General features: G+C 44.1%; 1 protein-coding gene across 2 annotated transcripts; it reads right to left on the bottom strand.

The window, feature by feature from the left end:
- Window positions 1-365: 365 nt before the first annotated feature.
- On the bottom strand, window positions 366-17,525 carry LOC109259283 (V-set and transmembrane domain-containing protein 1-like). 2 transcript variants are annotated; one of them, XM_053905802.1, is made up of 8 exons: window positions 17,361-17,525; window positions 12,588-12,623; window positions 12,177-12,461; window positions 8,951-8,989; window positions 3,495-3,587; window positions 3,324-3,351; window positions 3,114-3,151; window positions 366-609 (listed from the first exon to the last, which is right to left on the bottom strand). In XM_053905802.1, the coding sequence occupies exons 1-8, from the start codon at window positions 17,392-17,394 to the stop codon at window positions 605-607; spliced, it is 558 nt and encodes a 185-aa protein (XP_053761777.1). In that variant the 5' UTR covers window positions 17,395-17,525; the 3' UTR covers window positions 366-604. The 2 variants fall into 2 exon arrangements, with proteins under 2 accessions (XP_053761777.1, XP_019292339.2); XM_019436794.2 differs by having other exon boundaries at window positions 12,177-12,623.
- Between the last annotated feature and the right edge of the window lie 915 nt (window positions 17,526-18,440).

Below are 18,440 nucleotides of genomic sequence, written 5' to 3'. Positions count from 1 at the left end.
CTATGCCTCACCCCACAGCAATCAATGGAGTTTTCTGGGGGAACAGTTTTCTATGCCTTACCCCACAGCAATCAATGGAGTTTTCTGGGGGAACAGTTTTCTATGCCTCACCCAACAGCAATCAATGGAGTTTTCTGGGGGAACAGTTTTCTATGTATGGGGTGCCATCTAGAATTCCCTAAGTGGGTATCCTTGTACTACCAGCCCATACACATGGTATGTGTTCTTAGCCTATGTTTTAAGCCAAACTGTACTAAAGTCACACTCCAAATTTTGGGGAAATCCAGCCAGTAATTTTTTTTTTTTAATTTTTTTTAACTTTTTTTTTTTTATTTATTTTTGAGACCAGTAATTCTTGAGAGGTGTGGAGGCAAAAAAGCAGAAACTTCATTTCATTACTATGGATTGTGAGCCAAGGACACACAGTGACCTGGTTTCCATGTGTTCAGTCACCTCCACCATCTAAAATCAAGTTCTCCTCCTTCCAGGGATCCTACAGCACTGTACGTTCACAGGATCCTGGGGGCTCCTCGGCGGGGGACAGAAGCTGCCGCAGGTGGTGCCTTGGGGTTTCGATCAGCATAGCTCACTCCCTGGGGGTCTTTCAGCCTTTGGGGAAGAGAGATGGGCATTTAGAGCTTAGCTGTCTCATATGGTACCTACAAGCCACGTATGGCTATTTACATTTAAGTGAATTAAAGTTAAATCGAACTCAAAACTCAGGTCCTCAGTCACACCAGATGCATCTCAAATGTGCACAAGCCACATGCAGCCAGTGGCTGTTGTATGAGCACAGCTTTGGGACACTTCCATCATGGCGGGAAGTCCTACTGGACAGAGCCATTCTAGGAATGGCCATGTTTCACGGATGATGAGGGTTTTGACTCTGGTTTTAATGAAACGATGCTAATGAGTGTAAGTGGGACTAATAACAGTCATTGCAAATGCATGGTTTTGAGAATAAGAACTACTATCCTTCAAGAATTCCGACTGGTTATGTAATATTACACTGTTTTTAAAGCAGTGTTATTGGGGCGCCTGGGTGGCTCAGTCGGTGAAGCGTCCGACTTCAGCTCAGGTCATGATCTCACGGTCCGTGGGTTCGAGCCCCGCGTCGGGCTCTGTGCTGACGGCTCAGAGCCTGGAGCCTGTTTCCAATTCTGTGTCTCCCTCTCTCTCTGCCCCTCCCCCGTTCATGCTCTGTCTCTCTCTGTCTCAAAAATAAATAAACGTTAAAAAATTTTTAAAAAAGTGTTATTAAGATATAATTTATGTACCATGTGTGAAATTTGATGACATTTAGTGAATCGGTAGAATGATGTGGCTGGCCATCGCCACAGTAAGTTTTAGAACATTCGTCACCCAAAAAAGTTCCCTCGTGCCTATGTGCAGTTACACCTGCTCTCCCCACCCCAGCCATAGGCCACCACTAATGTGCTTTTTCTGGAGATTTTACACAATGGAACACCACCATGGACAGTCTTCTGTATCTGGCTTTTTTTCACTTAGCAAAATGGTTTTTGCAATACATCCTTGTACCAAAGGTACCTATCACTACTTCCTTTTTTTATTGCTGAATAGAATTTCACTGTATGGAGGTAGCACATCGTAATATTATATTATTTTCATATTATGATCAACAATTTGCTAATCAATGTCATTAATCCAACGCTTAAAATAGGCCAGATTTGTTCATTGAGGCTTTATTTGCAAATCTGTGAACTATGTTTTTCCATACCTTAAAAAATTATATGCATATCTAAGTGAATGCCATGTGCATAAATATTTTTTAAACACAACATTGAACCATTTGTACTTTTTGCTAATGCCTCTTTTTACTTGCTTTGACATAAAGAATAAACCAATGGACCTCTGTGTCCTATGGGAAAAATGTATAAACGTTATCTGTTATTGCTCTTAGAGGTAATGCTAATTTAAAAAAAATTTTTTTAATGTTTATTCATTTCTGACAGAGACAGGACGTGAGTGGGAGAGGGGCAGAGAGAGAGGGAGACACAGAATCCGAAGCTGGCTCCAGACTCCGAGCTGTCAGCACAGAGCCCGATGCGGGGCTTGAACTCACAGACCACGAGATCATGACCTGAGCTGAAGTCAGACACTTAACGAACTGAGCCACCCAGGCGCCCCAAGGTAATGCTAATTAATGTTGAATCACAAGTAAACAGTATTTTAAATAGAAAAAAATAATGTACATTGGTTAACATTTGTTAATTGATGCTTTTATGCCATCTGACGTTTAAAATTTGCTGGAAACTCCAGCAAACCCTTTATGATTAGCACATCAGTGGATTCACACAGGCCTTCTCATGGGGGATTTTGATTCCCACTCGATATGGGAGGCAATGAAGGGTCCAGATCACAGGGGTTTCATGCTTTGTCTCAGACCATATTGGTAATAAATAGTAGCCATGGGCAGTTGGAGTCTTGCTACTCCGGAACAAAAAGCCCATGTATCTTTGTTGATTGAGATATAACTGACATATAACATTGTATAGGTTTTACCACTATGGTGGTAATCATGTTGCAATATATAAATGTACCAAGTGTTTATTTGATACATTTATATATTGCAACACGATTACCACCATAGTGCTAGCTAACACATGAATCCCGTCACATAATTATCATGTCTTTTCCAAGCAGTGAGAACAATTAAGATGTAATCTCTTAGCAACTCTGAAGTTCGAATACATCGTTATGGACCATGATCACAATGCTGTGCATTTCATTTCCAGAACTTACTTATCTACCAACTTTCTCACCTCCTGGTAACCACCATTCTGCCCTCAGTTTATATGAGTTTGGCCGAAGCATATGTTTTTAAACACAATGTTCATTGGCCTCCAGTCAATTGTGTGAGCTGGGGGCAGTCATATAACCAGAGTGTGGGTTAAACCAGCGGGTGAACAGGGTCAGCCTATGGAGATAAGTGAGCTCGTGGGGAGAACTCACCAAGACAGATGTCCTTTCCAGGTCAGATGAATCTGCATCTGTGAGAGAAAGGGGGAAAAAAATCAGTTCTCAGAGTGCAGGAGTCAGACTTACCCTTCCCATCCCACCATGCCCATGTGGTTTCTTCCCTTATCACTCACCCATAGCCTCCTGCTGGGGAAGTTTGGAATGGCTGGTTCTGAGAGACAGAAACACATTAAAGTGTGGGATATGAAGACTGGGGGAGAGGATAGGGTTTTGGAGAGAAGAAGAGAGTCACAGCACGGGTTGGACGGGAGTGGGAATCACAGACACGCAAAGAGGGTCTGTGAAAGGTGGGAGGGGGCACGAGATACGTTGAGTTTATCTACCTCTTGGTGGATTCTTCATGTGACAAATCTACAAAAAAAAACCCACATAATAATAATAATAATAATAATAATAATAATAATAATAATACAGGGAGGAATTTATCTAATGAGAAAATCCTTCCCTTCACTCCCCTTCCCCCGTGTTTTAAATCGGTGCCTCCCTGAACTCACCATGCTGGGTGCATCTGTTGATGAGGAAGATGGAGAGGAAGAGGAGCAAAATGGAGAGACAGCTGCACGTGGCAGCAATGGTGGATCTGGTGGCTGGTGGGAGAGGAGCAGGTCAGACCATCAGTTTGGCTGCCCAGACACCCTGATCTGTATGTGGCAGGACAGTTGTCAGCAGCCAGACAATCGGGCTTCTAAAGCCTTCAGCTGCTGCTTCCGAGCTGGAACTTCCCATGTAACTTCCCATGTCTTAGGGGAGTGAATCTGACTTTCCCTTTCCCCATTCATTTTTTTTTTTAACGTTTATTTATTTTTGAGACAGAGAGAGAGACAGAGCATGAACGGGGGAGGGGCAGAGAGAGAGGGAGACACAGAATCTGAAACAGGCTCCAGGCTCCGAGCTGTCAGCACAGAGCCCGACGCGGGGCTCGAACTCACGGACCGTGAGATCGTGACCTGAGCTGAAGTCGGACGCTTCACCGACTGCGCCACCCAGGCGCCCCTCCCTTTCCCCATTCAAAGCGAGGATGGGAATAGTAGCTACTGACTGCACTGCATGGTGGGGGGCTGGGGGGTAACCAGGTGGGCACTCCCAGAGAGGGCCTCGCCCAAGGGAAATTCCCAATCAGTGTGTCAGCCATATCAATAATAATGAAGATTTATGGGGCACCCGGGCGGCTCAATTGGTTGAGCATCCGACTTGGGCGCAGGTCATGATCTCACAGTTCGTGGGTTCAAGGCTCTGTGCTGACAGCTCAGAGCCTGGAGCCTGCTTCCGATTCTGTGTCTCCCCCTCTCTCTGCCCCTCCCCCATTCATGCTCTGTCTCTCTCTCTGTCTCAAAAATAAATAAACGTTAAAAAAAAAAAAGTAAAAAAAAAAATAAATACATGTTTAAAAAAAATTAAAAAAAAAAGTCACACAGCCGGGATGGGCTTCAAGTCCTGGGATGTCTAACCCTTCAGGCCAGGCGACCCCGGGTCCGGGCAGCTCTGTGCTGGCCACTGGGTGTGGAAACCCCAGAGAAGTGAGCTCACAGTCTGGGCAGATACGCGTTTCCCCACATCACGGCGATGCTGGCAGAGGCAAGTCCCATCAGACATGAATGGAAGTCCCAACTCTCTCCCAGTTCAAGGGTTGTTTAAATGTTATACACCCCTGGGATATTATTCAGAAAATCCGACCATCTGCAACAAAGCCTATGAAACCTGGAGGGCATTATGCTAAGTGACATGAACTAAAGGCAAACACTACATGATTGGATTCCACTTACACTTGGAATCTAAAAAATTAAAAAAAAAAAATTTTTTTTTAAATTGAACTCATAGAAGCAGAGGGTAGATGGTTGCCAGGGGCTGAGGGCAGGGTAAGTGAGGAGAAGCTTCCAGTTAAAAGATGAATAAGGGTTCCTGGGTGGCTCAGTCGGTTAAGCATCTGACTTCAGCTTAGGTCATGAGTTCGAGCCCCGCGTCGGGCTCTCTGCTGACAGCTCAGAGCCTGGAACCCGCTTCGGATTCTGTGTCTCCCTCTCTCTCTGCCCCTCCCCCGCTCACGCTCTGTCTCTCTCTCTCTCTCTTTCTCAAAAATGAATAAACTTAAAAAAAAACTTTAAAAAAAAAAAAGGAGTAAAACAAGTTTTGAGAGAAATCCAGAGGTGATACAGGATGTGTACAGTGATTATTCAAGTTCATAAAATACATTACTTTCCTTGGTATTCACTTTTTGGGGCAACGGGAACGCCAATCAGGAGAAATATGTTCATGCAAATTCGTAACTGTTTAATATCTAACATATACGCGTTTTAAGTCAAAATGGCACATAATAAGCAAATTTTATTGCCAATCACATGAAGTTTTCCCTTTACGTGAGATCTTGAATTTACAATGAACATTTCCTGGCTGCTAGGAACATTATTTTTCAATTATCTAGATATGTCTTATTTCTAAACAGAACCACACCAGTTAGTGAGTATTTTCACAGGAGGGTTCTCTTGCTGACTGAGGCTTACTAGAATCATCTTTCGTGTGGAATTTTTCTTCCAAAATGCCTCCTATACAGAAGACCATAAGAACTGAATTTTTTTGTTTGATAGTACTTTTTTTCAGTCTTTTAAATTTGGAAAGAATGTGAACACATCGACTCTGTTTGCATTCAAAAGAAGCGAATAAAAATTACTTATAAAAGACAACATGGGGGGCGCCTGGGTGGCTCAGTCGGTTAAGTGTCTGACTTCAGCTCAGGTCACGATCTCGCAGTCTGCGAGTTCGAGCCCCGCGTCGGGCTCTGGGCTGATGGCTCAGAGCCTGGAGCCTGCTTCCGATTCTGTGTCTCCCTCTCTCTCTGCCCCTCCCCCGTTCATGCTCTGTCTCTCTCTGTCTCAAAAATAAATAAACGTTAAAAAAAATTAAAAAAAAAAAAGACAACATGGGTTGCCTGGGTGGCGCAGTTGGTTGGGCATCTGCCTTCGGCTCAGGTCATGACATCACAGTCCGTGAGTTCGAGCCCCACATCGGGCTCTGTGCTGACAGCTCAGAGCCTGGAGCCCGTTTCGGATTCTGTGTCTCCCTCTCTCTCTGCCCCTCCCTGTCTCACACTCCTTCTCTCGCTCTCACAAAAATAAATAAATATTAAATTTTTTTAAAAAGGTGAATAAATTCTGGACATGTAATGTATGGTGACAGTAGTCGATATTCTATTGTATAATTGAAATTTGCTTAAAGAGATCTTAAGCATTCTTACTAAAAAAAAAAGAAGTGAGTACATGAGGGGCAGGTGCATTCATTCATTTGATGGGGGGATTCCTTTCACGGCGTACTTGTACTCCCAACCATCACGGGGCACACTTTAAATACCTTCTTTTATTTCCCGATTACAGCTCCATAAAGATGGGGCCGGAAGGAGAGGGGTGGGGTGAGAATACCTGACTCACAGAGCTGGATAATGATGGGAGGTGCGAGTACTGGCTTTACAACGCTCAGTCTAGAATCTGACTCACCATGTAGGATAATGAGATCGCAGTGATAATGATTATTTTCTCCCCCGATATCCCGCCCACACCTGTCTCCCTCTGTAGCAGATGATGCTGATACTCCTCCTTCGCTGCTCCCCCAGATCCCTTTGCCGTTTTTATGCACTCTGGATTGTGGTTTCCTGCCTTAAGCCCTGGCTGCCCGTGTGTGTCACCTTCTCCATCTCCTGCACTTTCCCGTGGCATTGAGCAAAAGACACTCACTCGTGTTCTGTCCTTTTCTTCTCATGCCTTCTTTCCCCGTGCCCTCTACAATATCGTTTCCACGCTCATACTTATGTGAGAGTCTGCTTCTAGCAGCCCTGAATCCAACACACCCTCAAACACAGCAATCTATCAGCACATCACCAGGGACGTGAGACACAGGGCAGGAGCAGCTCTTCCCGGACTAGCAAGGCCCCGAATGGATGCAGAGAAGCTTCAACCTTCATCTAGCCTAGATTTCTCTCCCACAGCAGCTCACTAGAAATGAGAAGTAAACTATTACAAGACTTTCCTCTTTCTATGGCCCCACACCCATCGATCTGAGCTCACCCTGAGATGTCCACATATCCTGGCCAAATTTCACATCCATGTTTACAAGTTGCCAGAATAAACTACAAAGGGTCTCTGGTGTTGGTGTGAAGGAATCAGACGAGCAAAGGGATACAGCTTGACATGGGGCGTAAATAAAGTCACAGGCACAGAAGAGAAGACTGGCCTCGTATGCGGGCTGGGGACATCCTGTCTGAGCTTAAAGGCTTTATTCTGTTTAGAATTGCGGCGGTATAAATTTGAACTCAGAAAGCACATCTTAAGAAGACACCCACTAAGGTGTCTATAATAAAAGGAAAATAAGGGTTGGCAAGGATATGGAGATATTGGAACCCACATGCATTACTGGTGGGAATGTAAAATGGGGCGGCCACGTTGGGAAATAACTTGGCCGTTTCTCAAAAAGTTAAATGTAGAGTTAACATATGCCCTTCCAATTCTACCCATGGGTAGATACCGAAGAAAAATTGGGAGCGGGGACTCAAACAGGTACGTGCACACCAATGCTCAGGGTAGAATTATTGCGATACCAAAAAGGTATGAACAACCCAAATGTCCACCATGGGGATGGGGAGACACCGCTTAACAGGCTGGCGATTTCATTTGGGGGTGATGAGAATGTTCTGGAATTGTATAGTGGCTGTGGCTGCAAAGCCTTGCAAACATACTAAAATGCCACTGAGTCATATCCTTCAAAAGGGTGAATTTAGGGAGTGTGAGTTATGTATCAATCAAAAAGAAAGAAAATAACGCGAGAGCCGAAATCACCGTTTCTCTTCCTCTTTCCCCTCTGACACCATCCCTCGCACTTCCTGCTCTATTTCTGACCCTTTCATGCTCCTGGATGCTATCAGATTTCATATCTCTCCAAAAAGACATTCCTGGCATGCATTATGGTCCTAAAGCTGGAGTAGAAATCATTTCCCAAGTCTGCTAATCCTGAATAAACACATTTTCAAAGACTATTACTTATTTTGCAAGGACATTTTGGGAGATACCTTTAAAAAAAAAAAAAAGCTGGTTATGTCAGTGTCAACTCTAATGACAGCCCTGAACAATTTTGGCTCTTTGGAGTAGCTTATAGGGAGGTTACAAGTTGCAGAAATTAAAGATGAGTAAGCACCTAGTTGCCAATTTACATTATATATTTGGCCATTAAAATCTGGATGAGCTCCTGTTTTCATCCAAAGATGTCAAAAGCTCTAACTTTTACAGGCATCTCTGAGGATAGAATCTTAGCCAATTCTTCATGGAAAAGCAGCATCAGAGAAAAGTAACTGAATGTTCAGCTGTGTTTGAGAATTTAGAAGTTTTTTTTTTTTTAATAATTTTTTTTAATGCTTATTTATTTTTGAGACAGAGAGAGACAGAGCATGAACAGGGGAGGGTCAGAGAGAGGGAGACACAGAATCTGAAACAGGCTCCAGGCTCTGAGCTGTCGGCACAGAGCCCGACGCGGGGCTTGAACTCACTGACCGCGAGATCATGACCTGAGCCGAAGTCGGCTGCTTAACCAACTGAGCCACCCAGGTGCCCCTTGAATTTAGAAGTTTTAGCAAGTCCTTTGGTCATACATATTCCCAAAGCACGTGGACTCCACAGCATAGGGATCGTGCTGCCCAAACCAGACACACAAGCTCATCCCCATTCTTCCCAAAACTCCACCATAGTGTTTTCATTATGTAAAATGACAAACGATGCACCTTGTCCTGTCTTACTCATCAGATTTTTATGAACCCAGGAGGAGCTCAGCAGTCATTGCCCAAGAGAGGCAATCATCCTCCCAATCGCGTTGAGAAATCATGCATCGAGATGCTTCTTGTGCCTTTTAATCAAAAAGGATCCCCTGTCTCATGAGGTGGGTATAATTTGGAAAAGCATTCTTCAATTTATCTTACCTTTTCCCCCTGGAGGGGCTCTGCGTTTTTTGCGGTCATCTAGAAAACAGGAGGTAAGAAAAAAAATTACAATGATTGTGTGGGGATCTTGGGGTCCTATGTCCTCATGTCCCACTTACGGACTCTATGCCTTCTTTGGGAAGCAGAGAATGTCTTCCCCACTCTTGGGATGCTCACTGGGTTCGCAAACCAGGGTCAGAATATGAGATTGCTCTTTCTAATATTCTTGGAGTTTTGATATTATTTCTAATAACAAAAATATTTATATGACCCCACTAATTCCCCCCTCCCCTTCCAATCCTGTTCCTTGCCAGTCTTCCCTATCTCAGGCAAGAGCACGGCCATTTTGCAAATATTCTCTCCCATTTGGTTAAGTTTTCTTATCTTGTTGACTGTTTCTTCAGCCACGCAGAAGCTTTTTAGCTTGATGCCTTCCCACTTGTTTATTTTTGCCTTTTTTTAATTTTTTTTTATAAATTTTTTTAATAACATTTATTTTTGAGACAGAGAGAGACAGAGCATGAATGGGGGAGGGTCAGAGAGAGGGAGACACAGAATCTGAAACAGGCTCCAGGCTCTGAGCTGTCAGCACAGAGCCCGACACGGGGCTCGAACTCACAGCCCTCACGGACCGCGAGATCATGACCTGAGCTGAAGTCGGCCGCCCAACTGACTGAGCCACCCAGGCGCCCCTATTTTTGCCTTTTTAATGCTTTTTGTGTCATATCTGAAAACCTCATTGCCAAGATTAAGCAAAGGAGTTTTCCCCTGTTTTCTTCGAGGGGTTTTATGGTGTGGGGTCTTATGTTTAAGTCTCTACTACGTTTTGAATTGATTTTTGTGAGCGGTGTAAGATAGGGGTCCAATTTCATTCTTCTGGCATCCAGTTCTCCCAACACCATTTATTGAAGAGACTACCCTCACCCCACTGCGTATTTTTGGCTCCCCTACCCGATGTTAGTTGATTGTATACGTGAGGCTTGAATTCTGGGCTCTTGGTTTTGTTTTGCTGGTCTATGTGTCTATTTTTATGCCAGTACCGTACCATTTGGATTACTGTAGCTTTCTAGTATAGTTTGAAATTAGGATGTGTGATACCCCCGACTTTGTTCTTTCTCCGTATTTCTTTGACCATTCAGGATCCAGCATTTTTTTGGTTGAGTCGTTAGGATTTTCCATATGTAAGATTACATCATCTGCAAATAAAGACAGTTCTACTTCTTCCTTTCCAGTTTGGATGCCTCTTACTTCTTTGTCTTGTTTGATTGCTTTATTGCTACGTTGAATGGAAGTGGTGAGAGCGGACATCCTTGTCTCGTTTCTGATGTTAGAGGAAAAGCTTTCGACCTTTCCCCTTCGAGTATGATGCCAACTGTGGACTTGCGTATGTCCTTTGTTATGTTGAGATGTATTCCTTCTATACCCCATTTGTGGAGAGTTTTTAATTTTGAAAGTATGTTGTATTTTGTCAAATACCTTTTCTGCATCTACTGAGATGATCGTATGACTTCTGTCCTTCATTCACTAATGTGGTCTATCGCATTTATTGATTGTATATGTTGAACCATCCTCATACCACAGGGACAAATCCCACTTAACCATGACGTGTAACCTTAATGTGCTGTTGAACTTGGTTGCTAATGTTTTTTTGGGAATGTCTGCATCTATGTTCATCAGGGATATTATATTGCTCCGTAGTTTTCTTTTAGTGTTGCTGTCTGGCTTTGGTATCGGTGATGCCGGCCTCATGAAATGAGAGTAGGAGTGTTCCCTCCTCTTCCATTTTTGGGAAGACTCTGAGAAGGATTTGCATTATTTTTTCTTTAAATGTCTGGTGGAATTCATAAGTGAAACCTTCTGGTTGGTCCTGGGCTCTTCTTCATTGGGAGGTTTTTGATTTTTGAGGTACTCTCCTTCTCTGTTATTGATCTGTTCAGATTTTCTATTTCTTCATGATTCAGTCTTGGTTTGTAGATGTCCACACAGGTTCCCTTGTCCATAAGTTATTGATCACATCTCCAGGTGCTTCCAGACCATGGCCAATAGGACCTGGAAATAATTTACAGTCTCCTGCAGGTTCCACAGCTGGTACTGAGGTCTGTCTGCCTACTACTCAACTCACAGGTGGGTGAGACTCCTCTTGGGTCCCTTGGTGTTTGGTGCCGGATCCCACAACTCCCACAAAAGCACTTTTGTTTGTGCATGGATGCCACATTTCTGTTGTTGGCATGGAAGATTGGTACAAAAATGAGGGATGTCTTATGCTGCCACGATGCTCAGTTTGGGTTTTCTTATTTTCTCAACTTGTAGTGGCTCTGCCTTCACCGTTTTCAGCAGAACAATATCCATACATTTGGTTCTGCTGTATGGAATCAGAGTCTCACACTGTGACCTAGAATTGTCTCGGGATCTATGCTGAGTAAGAGGGAAGGTTTTAGGATTGATCCTGAAGAGTACAAAGCAACGGGGGTAAAGGGGAGGACCAGGGTTTCCCTGGGGACATTCTTACCCATCTCTGTATTAACCATGTCTTTTATTTTCTGTATTTGATTCTTTACATTTTGGGACCTTGCTGACCCTGGAGATATTCCCCTCCCAGGGTATCTACTTCCTAGAGATAGGAGACAGCTCTCCCTCAAGCACGCCTCTCAAATGCAACCCAAGCAATCCAGAACTCACACTCTTGACCACCTCCTCTATGGCTCCCACCCTCTGGACCACTATTCCCCTGCCCTAATGACTCCAGGGTCAGATACGAGACACTCAGGGACAGCCTCTATACCCCAGAGCCAATCTTAAGCCTGTTCCTTCCCACAGAAACCACAGTAAAGGTTCCTGCCCCATCTTCTCCCTCCCTCTGCTTCCTGACTAGCCCTGGTGCTTCTCTGTGTGGTCCTGCATGGCATCCCCCTCTTGGAAACTCTAACAAACACTTTTTTTTTTCCCCCAGTGACAATCACATCTCCATCTTTGGTCATACTTCAAATTTTCTGTTAATACCTATATTCTAAAACACCCTCCACACCCACCTCATCGATACCCATTCGGAATCTCTGATGAGAACTGGTCACCAAATTCAGTTCCCATGCCCGCCTTCCCCCAATTCTCTACACTCAAGCGGTCACAGCTGTCTTTTTGTTTCCTGGACTCTTCTCTCCCCAGCCAGGTTCCATCACAGGAAAAGGAATATGTGCCTCAAGGGCAAACCTGAAGCTGCCTTTCTCACCTGTGACCTCCAGCTGCAGGTGTTCACTCTCCTCTGACCACTCCTGGGAGTCCATTGTCTTGTAGGCACAAAAGTACGTCCCAGCATCCTTTGGCTCCAGGTGAGTGAGGAGGAATTCAGCCTCATATCCTGCAGATCTCTGCTCCTGTCTGTACCCAGAGTCCTGCAGCTTCCCCAGCATGAATGTCACATTGTGGCGGTGACCCAGGCACCTCAAGGTCACGTTACGTCCCTGTTCAACCACTGGGCTGGGCAAGGCACTGAGGTAGGGTTTGGTAAGTGTCTCTGGAAAGAATTCAGAGTTAGTCTGAATCTTCCAAGTGATGACTGCCAATGCCCTCCCAGAATTCAGAGGATCAGACAGAAAACTTGGGATGCAGGAACAGATCAAGTGTATGCAAGAAAACTCACCATTCTTTTTCTCATCTTCAAAGCCCAGGGAAAGCCCTGGAAGAGAAACTCTCATTAGACATGAGTTTATATACTCATCTTAGAGTACAAATCAGGCAGATGATGCGTGACTAATTTGTTAAAGATCCATCCCATTTCTTGAAGGTACTTCCTTGGGTTGATTTAAAAAAATTTTTTTTTAATGTTTATTTATCTTTGAAAGAGAGATAGTGACAGAACACGAGCAGGGGAGGGGCTGAGAGAGAGAGGGAGACACAGAATCCAAAGCAGGCTCCAGGCTCTGAGCTGTCAGCACAGAGCCCGATGCGGGGCTCAAACTCACAGACTGCAAGATCATGACCCGAGCCGAAGTCAGACGCTTAACCAACTGAGCCACCCAGGTGTCCCTCCTTGGGTTTATTTTTTACCTTTTGCTTATGTCCCATTGTTTCTCATTCAGGAGTTATGTTTATGTACCAAATTCCAGTAACCTTTCCTGATTTATTGTGTTGCTTTCACAATTAGTCTTTTCTTTCACCATCTAGAAATCATTGCACACTTACCTATATTTTCCTCTCCTGTCTTGTATGATGGCAGTTTTCACCCTTACCACTTAAATGATGCAATGGTTATTTTATTGTGGAGTATGAGTGGAGGGTTTCCTCTCTGGAGAGGAAGTTGCTCTCTCTAACAAAGTTCTTCTTTTCACGAAGAATTCAAGACATTCGTGGTCTTAAATGCTTTCTTCACTCTTGGCTTTGATCTTGACAAACATCAGCCCCTCCCTCTCCTGTGTTCTGCTCTATTTATTTCATTCTGGGACAGGAACATCATCCCATGGATGAAAATATGGGAAACCAGTCTTGGGGTCTGCCAAGAGTTGAAGCTAGAATGTCTCAATGCAAGAGTATCTCAAGACATCTGGCCTTTGTTTAAACTCAGAGGTCAGCTCACAACAGGGACCCCCAAGCTTCACCTAGAAGGAAGGAGTTGGAGTGTAGACAGTGTGCTGAGAGGGCACTTGCAGTGACAATGTGTAGGATTAGTAGGTAGGAAATCATCCTCTGGGTGGTCAGGGAGTCCTAGGTCTCATGGTCCCTTTTTAGTGCCCCCCCACACACACACCAATCCTGCTTTCAGACTCATGATATCTCAGCTCTGATATCAGCCAATATTCTGCGCAGTGATTCCCTTAAACACACACATGCACACACACACACACAAACATACAGTTGCCTTTAGTTCATTTTACATTGTGAAACCGTACCAGAGAATAGAAAGTGAGGGAGGGGTCCTCTTTCTTTGTCAAATAAAATTGTATATATTTAAGTTCTACAATATGATGATTTTATATCTATCTATCATCTATCTATCAATGATTACCACCTTCAAGCTAGTTAACACCTCCATCACCTCATATAGTTACCCTTTGTGTGTGTGTGTGTGTGTGTGGTGAGAATACAGAATTATTAACTAAAGTCCCCATACGGCGCATTGGATTCTTCAGAACTTGTCCATCTCTCCTAACAAGGGACGACAGCTGACTTAGACAAGGAAGACTGAAATGGAGAAAGCTGTCATTAAGGGGAAGAAACCCACTGGCGTTCAGGATAACCTGAAAAAGCACATTTCCCAGGAAGTAATTACAATAGAGAAACTACCAATGATCAAGTATCTGTCATTTGGCTGATACTTTACATTTGGCTGATGTTTGCCCACCTCTACCACATATCCTACATCTAACACTTAGAATGGCCTTTACAGACATCAAATGGAGAGCTGTACAATGTCCAGCCTAGTTAGGGGCTATTACCTTTACTGAGATAGGAAGGAGTGGGGGCCCTAGAAACCACAGTTCCCTAAAAACTAATGTGATACTGTGATTTATGGTAAGAAACACATTTGGTTTCTGTCCTGGTTCCTGGCACAGAGGTCCTGAAACCCTTGGAATTTTCTAAGTGTTGAAAGCGATAAGCATTCTTTCATTATGTAAATGAAGGGACTTTTGGACCACACCTAAGGATGGGGGCTGGTTGCCAAGGGAATCAACCCTAGGAGGACAAGGCTGGAACTTTCAGTCCCACCTCACTGACCTCTGGGGAGGGGAGAGGGGCTGGAGATGGAATCAATCACCAATGGCCAATGATTTCATCAACCATGCCTATGGAATGAAACCTCTATAAAAGCTCTAAAGGACGAACGAGTTCAGAGAGCTTCCAGGTTGGTGAACATAAGGAGGTGCAGGGAGAATGGTGCACCTGGAGAAGACATGGAAACTCTGTGCTCTTTCCCCATACCTGGCCCTCCACACCTCTTCCATCTGGCTGTTCCAGAGCCATATATATTTATATTTTTATATTTATAATATTCTAGTAATATAGTAAGTAAAATATTTCTGTGAATTCTATGAGCTTCTCTAGCAAACTAATTGGACCAAAAGAGGGGGTCATGGGAGCTCCTGATATATAGACAGTTGATCAGAAGCCCAGGTGACCACCTGAACTGGTGACTGGCATCTGAAATGGAGAGGGGGAGTTCTTGTAGAACTGACACCTTACCTATAGGATCTGATGCTACCTCCAGCTAGATAGTATCACAATTGAGTGAAATTATAGTATACCCAACTGGTGTTCAAGACTTGCTTGGTGGTGTCAGGGTCCCACCCTCACACATTAGAACTGGGTGCCAAACTTGGGTCTCCCAGTTACCGTTAAATTACAACTTAACAGATCCTTTGAACTCATCATCTGGAAAGCTTGAAAATTTTTATGTAAAAGATTATTCAGATTATAGTATATTATATAAAATATTATCTTATTCCATTATAGAAAGAAATGTCACAGCGATACATGCTGCACCATGGATGGACCTTACAAATATACCAAGAAAAAGAAGCCAGACATGAAAGGTCACACATCATATGATTCCATTTACATGATATGTCCAGAATAGCTAAATCTAGAGAGACAGAGTAGATTGATGACTGCCAGGGTCTGGGGGAAGGGTTAGGGTTAGGGTTAGGGTTAGGGTTAGGATGATGAGTGACTGCCTTGTAGGTATAGTATTTCCTTTAAGGGTGATGAAGTCATTTTGTGATGGTTACATAACAATGTGAATGTCTACCATGCCACTAAATTGAATACTTTAAAATGGTTATTCTCATGTGAACTGTACCTCAATACATTTAAACATTTTTATGTAAGTTGGGTACTTTTGCCCTAAAGATGCACAAAGATTCAGGTATCAAAAGTCCACCTGAAATAAGATTAAGTGGAAATGCCTAGTTGTATCGCAAGCAACCTCCATCAAGTGCAATGGTGGATCTGGCTGGCCTCTAGAGCCATCTGATCCAGGGATTCAGTGCTGTTAGGGCCTTTTCTCTTCACTGGCATGCATCACTCCCTCTGAATATGGTCAGGATAGGACCAAGAGCCTGGGAGCGGGGCTGAGGGCAACTACAGTCTGGCATCTTTGGAAGGTCACTTCATAGAGGACCAAAATTTATCTGTGTCCCGATGCCAGTTTGAGAAACTTCCCGACAGAACTGGGCTGGCTTGCTTTGCATCATCCCTGGAATAATGATTATGGTCAAAGAGGAGGACAGTCTTATGGGTTGATTTGTGTCCCCCTCAAAAGATATGTTCAAGTCCTAATATGTTATTTGGAAATAGTGTTATTGGAGAGTAGGATGGCCCCCTAAGTCTGCATAAGAAGAGGTGGAGAGACATGGAGACAGACACAGAGGGAAGACGGCCATTTGAAGACACGAGAGATCCCAGCAAAGTATCTACAGACAAGGAGCCCAAGGACTGCCTGCCATCCCCAGAAGCGAGGAGAGCTGGGAACAGATTCTCCCTTTGAGCCTCAGAGCCCTCACAAGGCCAGCTCTGCACCTTGATCTTGGACTTCTGGCCTCCAGAACTGTGAGAGAATACATTTTTATGGTTTTAAGCCACTTGGCTTGTGGCACTTTGTGACAGCAGCCCCAGGAAGTGAATATGGGCAGGAAAAGGTCAGTCTCTTGACTTCCCAGATTATTCTGCCCTACAGCGGGAGGTTTGGGGTACAGTGACTGACAGCCACCCCAGAAGCTCAAATGTGTGTGTGGGAGGAACAATACCCCAAAGGGAAGGTCTATACCCCAGAAGAAGGAGGAAGGAACTGGGGCAGATGAGAAGTCCTGCTGTCCTCCACACACACCCTTCACCTCCTACTCACGAAACAGGGAGGAAGTGGGGGCTTGGTCAGTGGAGCTGCTGGTTCAAAGTCTAGAGCTCCTGTGTGACCAAGTCACAGTTATAATCGAGGCGTTCCTTTCTACAGGCTCAGATCCATCTGATTACATCACGTTCAAGTTGAGGACAGTTAAAATCAGGCTGAGGATAGGGCTGGCCAGAAAATTTTCATGTCATCCATTGTCTGCAGCATAACTCTTCACTGAATTCCTGATTTGTACCCAAACTCACCACTCTACACTGTACACACCCCACCCTCCTATATGCCTACAAGCATTCATGGCAAGACTGGTATTTAGACAAAACAGGTTTGGGGACCCCATGGGAGCTCTGCATTTCACAGCTGAGTAAACCAGGGTGTCACTACACATCTCTGAACCTTGGTTCCTCATTCCTTATGTGCAAGCACCAGTACAGAGGCATGTTGTACCACAGCCCACCAAAGTCTGACAGGTGGCATGTGTCTAAGACACAGAAGCCATCAATTCACATCAACCTCCACTTCATGGTAAATTTTCTCACCCACCCAAACCCATCCATCCCAGTCCTGGAGACTTACCGAGGCAAAGCAAGGACAGGAATTCTGTGATCATAGTGTCCCTTCCACCCAGACCGAGATCCTGTCTTCAGTTTTATAGTTCAAAGGAAGAAGGGGGACTGGGCCATCATGGCTCCCTCCTGCCACTTTGTGCCCAGGCTGTGTGGGTAGAGGTTTCACCCTGACACTTTGGTTCTCCACCACCTGGTGTAGAGTTTCCTTCTCACAACCAAGCCAGGAAATGATCAATGACAACATCTCCTTCATAAATCCGGTGTGTGTGGCTCCAGCTCCACCCACCCCAAGATCTGTCTTATCTCATCTAAAGTCCTGACCAAGATATTTTCTTTTACAAAAAAATAATAATTGTCTTGGAAAACGTTTTAGAGTTGCAAAAAAAAAAAAATACAGGGTTCCCATGTGCCCATCAACCAGCTTTCCCTAATGGTAATAGAAGTACAGTACATTATCAAACCCAGAAATTTAGCATCAGCACAATACAGTGGCTGGGCAAGCACATGGTAACGTCTAAAATGCAGGAGTCTCTGGTAAAAACTGGGCACCCGCTGCCCGTGAGAGCAGGTTGGTCAACAAGAAAGCAGAAATGGATGTCTGCCTTTGAAGCCGAGTAAACTTGTCTCTTAGTAAACCTTGACAAATGGGTCACACATTGGATTTTTAGTGTGCTTTCTTTTACAGAAGAGTAAGTAATCAAGGGAAATTGGAAAGCTTCCATTCAATTTTTTTTCCCCTCACGGGGAGAGTGTAATTCCATTTTCCGGGAACAAGGAGGAAATATTGATGAATTAAGGGAGAAAATTCCTCTCTAGAAGTACAACACACATCTTTCTTTCCCAGCTACTCATTGCTTCCCAAGTTAGTTAAGACTCTTGTTAATTAATGATTGCCTCACATAACTGAAAACACTAGGGTTGTAATGGGTTCAAGCATGGGTAGATCCAAATGCTCAAATAATAGAACTCTGTCTTTCTCCATGTCTGGGCGCCACTTCCCACTGTGTAGACTTCACTCTCAGGTTATTTCTCATTATGTTCTGGGAAGATATCCAACAGCATATCCAGGCAGAAATAATATACTTGA

The sequence above is a fragment of the Panthera pardus genome, unplaced genomic scaffold (genome assembly GCF_024362965.1).
Source record: "Panthera pardus isolate Hobbes unplaced genomic scaffold, ASM2436296v1 HiC_scaffold_18, whole genome shotgun sequence".
In the NCBI taxonomy this organism is placed as follows: Eukaryota; Metazoa; Chordata; class Mammalia; order Carnivora; family Felidae; genus Panthera; species Panthera pardus.
This window is presented reverse-complemented; position numbering and strand designations above follow the sequence as displayed.

Excerpts from the sequence above, each read along its gene's own strand:
- LOC109259283 (XM_019436794.2), bottom strand. The coding sequence starts at position 17,394 with ATGATCACAGAATTCCTGTCCTTGCTTTGCCTCG. Across the intron at positions 12,624-17,360 it reads CCTGTCCTTGCTTTGCCTCG|GGCTTTCCCTGGGCTTTGAA; the intron begins GTAAGTCTCCAG and ends TTTCTCTTCCAG. Across the intron at positions 3,352-3,494 it reads CAACAGATGCACCCAGCATG|ATTTGTCACATGAAGAATCC; the intron begins GTGAGTTCAGGG and ends TTTTTTTTGTAG.